Source organism: Vitis vinifera, chromosome 13, assembly GCF_030704535.1.
Source record: "Vitis vinifera cultivar Pinot Noir 40024 chromosome 13, ASM3070453v1".
Lineage (NCBI taxonomy): Eukaryota > Viridiplantae > Streptophyta > Magnoliopsida > Vitales > Vitaceae > Vitis > Vitis vinifera.
The window spans coordinates 7,753,766-7,761,607 of NC_081817.1; the positions used below are offsets into that span (position 1 = coordinate 7,753,766).

The window sequence follows — 7,842 nt, forward strand, 5'->3', positions numbered from 1 at the left end:
CAAGTGTAAGCTACAAGTGTTTGTTGTTTAATACGTTAATCTTAAAATAAGATAATAAAAAAACATGATGAATGATGGAAATTTAATCTTTTTCAACTTATGATTTATTGTAATGTGAATAGTAGAGGGGCAAATGTAGCCAGGTGGATCAAGGCAATAGATCGTGAATCCACCATACACAGGTCCAATTCTCGTCGTTCGCCCATAACTAAACTAAATCGTTTGCTATAAAAATGATTTTTTTTATTTCCTTATATTCAAAGCATCGAAGCTTTTATAGAGAGTACAAAACATAATTTATTTCATAATATCTTACGACTTGAAATGCTACTATCACAAATTGAGTATTGTGTTATAGGAGATGATTATTATTAAATCGTAAACATCTAGGTGGGGGTAAATTCGATTTAAGGACATAAAATCAAACTCTAATCTTAATCAACCTTATTTGTGACTTAAATTTTTATCTGATTTATTTATTTTACATATTTATTAGTCCATATGTTTTTAATAAATTGGACAAAAATCTTAAGACAAATTTCATTTTATTGTTTGATTATTAAGATTACCATAAAATAAAATGGTAATCCGAACCTACGGATTATATACATATCACTAGCATCATAAAACTATATTTTGAACCATATTTTATGACTCAATCCCCCATCTCGGATAAGAATACTATAAGGGTAAGAATTAATATTTGGTTCTTTTTAGACAAATATAATTTAAAAAGTCTTTTGAATCTTAGATAGTTGTCACCAGTCATTCATAAAAAAATTACTATTTTTAATTTAATATATAATCAAATGATTTATTTTATTTTAAAAATTTATTATATCATCATTGAGGTTTATTTATTAATCTATTTTTCAAAATTTTCTTGTAATTATAAAATCATTATTTTTTTGCCTTTTTAAAAATTTAATTTATTAATATTAAAAATATAAAAATCTATTTTTCAAAATTTTTTATAATTATAAAAATGATTAATTTTAGTTTTTTAAAAAAGTTAATTTATTAATATTAAAAATATAAAAATATATTTTTCAAAATTTTCTTGTAATTATAAAAATGATTATTTTTAGTTTTTAAAAAAAGTTAATTTATTAATATTAAAAGCATTTTTATATTTTTATATTTATGTGACATATGGGGAAAAACATTATTAGAACCACTTTTTCAAATTGTCGTAAAAATGTTTTATGGAGGCGCAACAAAGGAAAACACTTCCGCTAAAACCATTTCAACCAAAACCACGGGGGCTATTTTTGTAATTCAAATCGATAAAATTTCCATCAAAATTCTTTTTGGTCAACCCGCACAAAGCAATTGATACCCGATCACCCAGAGATTTGATCAAGCTAGGTGGCATTTGCGTAATTATAAAGAATACTAGGGCTGTTTCTTGCTAACCTTAGGACTATTTATGGTTTTACCTGTCTAGGGTTTTCAGCAGAACCAAAGGAGCAGAGCAACGATATCGGTCGTCGGAAGCCATGGTTCTCAAGTACGTTAGTTTCCTGTTTGTTTAGTGAGAAAGTGAGGGAAGACCAATGAAGATTAGGGTTTTGAATATTAGATTTTACATTATCTGAGGCTCTTACTTTTTCTCTTTTGTATTGGAACTGTATGAAACACGAGATTCAAAATTTTCGTTCGTTTTCTGATCTTTTCTTTTACGCAATTTTCTCAGTAACGAAATGGAGGGCAATGTGTGCCCGTTCGTTCATTATCTGCTTCTTTTTGCGTGCCTTTTTTTTTTCTTCCCTACTTTTGGAATGCGTCATAGTTTGCGATTGCTGTGAGCTGTTCTCTCCCATCAAACCCTAGTTCTAGTGATATATGCATTTTTTTTTTTAATTTGAGATCATCCTGGATTTGGTATTGGGATTTCTTATGTAGCCTGGGAGGCATTTTATATTTGATAAACTGCAAGCAAATCGTTGAAAGGAGGGTTTGTTAGATTTTTTGGGTGAAAGGGTGTTGGGGATGAAGCTTCTCAAGGGGATCAACGAGCACTGCGTATCCACCAATTTAGGTTTAAAAAAGATATAAAACTGACACCCTTTATCAGAGACATTTCTCCTGATATTCTCAGATTGATAATCATAAATTGTCTTTCCTACCCATAGTGGTTGGGTTTTTGGAATGTGCATTGTCATCAACACTTTGATCAATAAGATCTCTGGAGATTGTTTATTTAGCTTCTCTTCTTAACTTGTGCCATAGTCATTTATTTTCATTTAGCTAAACTGAATAGAGCTTCGACCTAATTTTGGTTCATTTATGCAAATCATATCTCCTGTGCCACTTCTGCAGCTGATCCTATTTCCTAGTAGTCAGTTACTCAAGGAACTTGCTAATGGGTATGACCTATCTGGCCAGTCTTAGATTCTAGAATGCCAACTTCTCTATGGATATTCATATTTTTTAAGTGTACTAATTTAAAGATGTAAAAGACTATTGCATACCATTTGTGCAAACTATAGTAAAATATTTTATATAAGTTCCACTTCATGATCAGTTTCTTTTTCTTAATTTTAAGAAGCCATATTGGTTCAATATTTTCTAAATCATCTGTGGAATATTATTACTACATGAAATATGTCGCTAATTATTCATGACTTGAGCAAATCGTTATGAACTCTTCTAGAATAGATGTATATGTTTCAATGCTTCCTCCTGGCTATAACTAGTATGCAGGCACCTCTACTACCCACCTTCCACCACATTTGCACACATGAACAAAGGAAACGAACAAAAAGAGCCTTTGACTTGGACAGCTAAAATCTGGCTGAAGGAGATGCATGTGCTTGGGTTAGGAGGTGGTGTTGAAAAACCATTTGTTAGATCTCTGTGAGCATGTGTCCTATAAGGCAAAAAGGTATTCATATTTTGATAGAGCTGATCCCAAGCATTTGGGTATAGGGCCTTGTTTTGTTGAGTTGGAATTGATTCTAGGAATTCTTGTGGAATCTCTCGGATGTATTCATAATTTGTTAATTAATTCTGAGATCCTGGGCAGTTCTTGCTGCAGAATGATGTACTGTATCACATCTTTGACATTATGGTTAAGGAACAGAATGACAAATGAAAAATAGAAGTTAGTTTATAGGATGTGCATGGGACTTTTCTATGGGCCTATAAATGTAATTATAATATATTTGAAATAACAAACATGTGATTGGTAGCCCTTGAGGCCTGGTTCAAGGAGGTTGGGATGGGCATGTGGGAGTTCTGGGTTTGAGTCTTAGCAGAGAAAATAATAATAAGAAGTTTTACTTTAAAAAAATCTGTATTTTCTTAATTACCAGTAGTCTGAATGAAAATGGTGTACTTTGGTTTCTTTTTGGATAGAATAAGTAATTAACTCATGCATTCTAATATGCATAGTTCTGCCACATATTCTATTATCCTTGATCTTTATGTCCCTTGTTGATACCGTTTTTTATTTGGCTCTGATTTTTGAGGGACTTTAATGATTGGGAGATGGAGATGATAGGGAACTTGTTGCATGTGTTGAGGGATTTCAAGCCTTCTATGGAGGAAGACTCAGTCCGTTGGAAGGGAGGAAGGAATGGTAAATTTAGGGTGAAAGAAGCCTATAGATTGGTGACCAGACCGAATGATATTGGTTTTCCTGCTAGATGCATTTGGGTGGATTCAGTTCCAACCAAGGTTGCATTCTACGCTTGGGAGGCTACTTGGGGGAGGGTGCTCACTCTTGATAGACTTCAGAAAAGAGGATGGCAGCTTCCTAACTGCTGTTTTCTATGTGGTTGTGAAGAAGAAACTGTAAATCACATTCTTATTCATTGTATAGTAGTCAGAGTTTTGTGGGATATTGTTCTTGGGTTATCAGGTGTGCAGTGGGTTTTTCCAGAAACTGTAAAGGAGGTTCTAACTAGCTGGAGGGGCCCTTTCGTGGGAAAGAAAAGGAAAAAGATATGGAAATCCATTCCGTTGTGTATTTTTTGGACGGTTTGGAAGGAAAGAAATAGGTTAGCTTTTAGGGGAGGAGAGCTTAATATCCAAAAGCTTAAGAATTCTTTTGTGTGTAGTTTGTGGAGTTGGGCTAGATTGTATATTGGTAAGGAGCGTATGTCCCTTATAGGGTTCCTAGAATGGTTGGCGTCCAACTAAGGGATGGTGAGGCTCGTTGTTTTTTTGGCTTTTTGAGGGGTTTGTTGCTTTGTATACCCCCTGTATACTTGTAACTCTTTGCCCTTCATTAATATATCTTGTTTTACTTATCAAAAAAAAAAATATATGTCTGCAATCTCATTACTTAATATTGGTCTTTCAGGACTGAACTCTGTCGCTTCAGTGGTGCAAAGATATACCCTGGTAAAGGTATCAGATTTGTTAGATCTGATTCACAGGTAAAAATGTGGATTTAATTACATATTTTCAAGTCTCATATGAATATTTAATTTGCTTGATTGCCTATCAAAAAATATTTAATTTCCTTGATTTATTTAGAGAGCAGTGTTGGGGTTGTTATTGTGCTTTTTATATTCTGAATGTCCATTAATATTTATATAATCTCGTAATTGATCAATTGTTAGGTATTTCTATTTGCCAATTCAAAATGCAAGAGATACTTTCACAACCGACTTAAGCCTTCAAAGCTTACCTGGACGGCTATGTATAGAAAGCAACATAAGAAGGTGGAATGTCTTTTAATGATACTTCATTCATTGAAAAGTTTGCTATATGCAGCTGTATCATGTGGTTGGACATTACAAATTTTCTTCTTTCATCTATATGCAACTCACAGGACATAGCTGCGGAGGCTGTGAAGAAGAGGCGTCGTGCCACCAAGAAGCCATTCTCCAGATCCATAGTTGGTACTACCTTGGAGGCGATACAGAAGAGGAGAACTGAAAAACCAGAAGTTCGAGATGCTGCTAGGGAGGCTGCTCTTCGGTATGATTTCTTTCTGCTTATTAGTTTCCCTTGCACCCACCCTTCACCAATTCATGCACTCTATACCATGCCCATTAGCACACTCTCACAGGGACATAATCAGAGCTCACATTCATATATAAGTGGCAATCTGCTGGATGGTAACTGACATTTTCTGGGACCAGATCCACCAGGACTCAGATCCATGTATAAGGAATCTGGATCTAGAAGCTCTGTTACTGCAACAAGAACCAACCGCTTAGCCCCCTGTTTGAGTGGTAATAGGTTTCTTTTAATTCTATCTTCTGAAGAGCCTTATAATGTGCAGTGAAATTAAGGAGAGGGTCAAGAAAACCAAGGATGAGAAGAAAGCAAAGAAAGCAGAAGTGATGGCCAAAACTCAGAAGTCTCAGAGCAAGGGTAATGCAGGCAGGGCTGCTGCACCAAAGGGCCCGAAACTAGGAGGTGGTGGTGGAAAACGCTGAGCTACCAGCTCTGGACAGGTAAAAGCTAGGAAGTTGTCCTTTTGGAAGATACTGTAGTGAATTTTAATCATTTTTTTTTTCCAAATTTTGTGTTGGATATAGTTCCATCTACTTAATTTTTGAAGTGAACTTGAGGAGTTTTAAACTTTTTACGTTTCATTTATGGTCTTTTTTCCTCCTAACCATTGGTTGAGTGATAGCATATTTCATTACCTAGTATTGGGCCCCTGTGAAAACCTAATTCATTATCGAAACATATGAATCCAAGATTTATGTGGTCTAATTTGACAGACTACATACATTCTAAGGTGAATGAAAGAGGTCAAACTCAAAATGTCATTCAGGTCTGGAATTATATGCATGATAAATGAATTATTTTTATGGAAAGTAAATGGCATTGAAGGCTCCAACACTGAGCATTTGATTCTGTCTTGACACTTCTGTATTTATTTAAAATGATGGGAAATGGTTCTCATATTATTGTTCTTGGGTAAGCACCGCTATGGGAGAAAAAAAAACCTCGACAGGATCTTGAGTATTTCACACTGCAAGAATTTCTGTGATTCCATTTGTCTCCTTGATATGGTTTTCCATGAGTCAGAACAGCCGAGTAGCTGGGTTTTCTGCTGTATGACAATATGCAGGAAATCTCCCTAGTCTGATTAGGATTTTGAGACTGACAATTTGATTGCAGTGTCTTATAGCTTATATGCCATCATGTCCACTCAATCTTTTTGGAAGTCCATACCCAAACATCTTATGAAGGAAACATTCGGATCCAAATTTGTGAAATGTCAACCCAACCCAACCCAACAAGACAACGAATTTACTCGAGTCTACCAACAACATTGTAGCTTCTCATAGGCTATTTATCAAATTCCGATTTTTCCTTTTTTTTATTCTCTTATTCCTTCCAAGTATAAAATAAAAAATGGAGACCTACCTAATCCCACACCCCATCCCATATTAGTTTTTAAGGCCAAAGAGCCATTTTTTAAGGTGGATGATACCCTCAAAAACTTCAGAAAGTTTAGAATAATGGTTGTCATGAGTGGTGTACCGTTTCTATATTCCATCATCTTTTCACGGTATTTGTTTTTTCCCATTCTTTCTAGCACTTTTTTCAGCTTTCTTATAATGTTAAAAACAAATGATGACAAATTTTCAGGAAACGTGTGGGGAGTGGTGGGAGGTAAAGCCTTACTACTACCACTTCAACGTGTGTTTGCAACTTTGAATAAGAAAGAGATAGGTTGAGCAATAATGAAGATTATGGAAAGAGAAATTATAAAGGTAATTAAGGTAAATGATGATAAAAATGTAAAATAAAGATGTAAGAAGTTAATTATTTTTACTTATTACTTGTTATTTTTTATTTTAAATCATATCATTCAATTATTTTACTAAATATGTTTAATTTATTTAATTATTTAAATTAATTATTAAGTCACTTTATCAAACATCCATTTTATTTTCTTCACATGTTTTTAACATTGTCTTTTTTTTTAATTAAAGTTCATAAAATTAGAATATCCTTTTCTGTTTGGGATGATAACAAAATTTACAAATAGATTGACATTTTAGCTCAAATCTAATAAGGAACCAAATCGAAAAGGGTTATTTGATTAAAAGGGTGAATGAAAACCCAATTTTCATTTGGATAAAAATACCCTTATTATTTTTTTATAAAAACAAAAAAAGTCTAAGTATAAATACTTAAAATGGTAAATAACATTTATGTCAAAAATATGTTACTTGTAAAAAATGGTTAAATTCACAATTTGTGATTATTTCATCTCTTTTAATCAAATATTTCAATCCAAAACCAATTACTCTTTTTCACATTTTTTGTTTTGAAAAATGTTCCTCTAAAAACAAGGGCAATTCAAAATACACCTCACTATTTCCTGTTTCTCATACACAAGCTCAATTCAAATCACACCTCACTTTCAAGCAACCGCTAAGTTTTCACATGGACAGATAGACTGATAGCCACAGCAACAAAAACATTGCCAAAATTCATCAACACACTAATACTTAAGTTGAATGACTCAAGTTACTACTTAATCACTTAATCTTAAATTAAGTTATATTTAAGTTCTTAATTTAAAACTTATTATTTATTATTACTTTTAAGTATTAAGATTGATAAAATTAATTTAAAATTTATTATAAATCATTAAATTGATATATTTATTCTTATAAATTATAATTATGATAAAAGAAATCCAGTAATAATAAAAATCATGAAATAATAAAAAAAACGCTGAAAATAATTAGGGGAAACGAGATAAAAAGATAAAATAAAAATAAAAATAAATTATTTTTATTTAAAATTATTTTAAACTTTAAATGGTATCATTAAGTTATTTTAAAAATATATTTAATTTATTTTAAAATTTAAATTAAATTATTAATTCATTTTAAGTGATTTAAGTGAGTTAAT

General features: G+C 32.4%; 1 protein-coding gene across 1 annotated transcript; it reads left to right on the forward strand.

The window, feature by feature from the left end:
- The first annotated feature begins 1,326 nt into the window (after nt 1-1,326).
- LOC100252367 (large ribosomal subunit protein eL24) lies at nt 1,327-5,555 on the forward strand. The gene is made up of 5 exons (XM_002262686.5): nt 1,327-1,510; nt 4,310-4,385; nt 4,572-4,673; nt 4,784-4,932; nt 5,240-5,555. Exons 1-5 carry the CDS (start codon nt 1,500-1,502, stop codon nt 5,394-5,396), a joined length of 495 nt encoding a protein of 164 aa, XP_002262722.1. The 5' UTR covers nt 1,327-1,499; the 3' UTR covers nt 5,397-5,555.
- Nucleotides 5,556-7,842: the final 2,287 nt, after the last annotated feature.

Coding starts and splice junctions, on each gene's coding strand:
- LOC100252367 (XM_002262686.5), top strand. Junction 4,386..4,571: donor TTGTTAGATCTGATTCACAG/GTAAAAATGTGG, acceptor ATCAATTGTTAG/GTATTTCTATTTGCCAATTC. Junction 4,933..5,239: donor GCTAGGGAGGCTGCTCTTCG/GTATGATTTCTT, acceptor TATAATGTGCAG/TGAAATTAAGGAGAGGGTCA.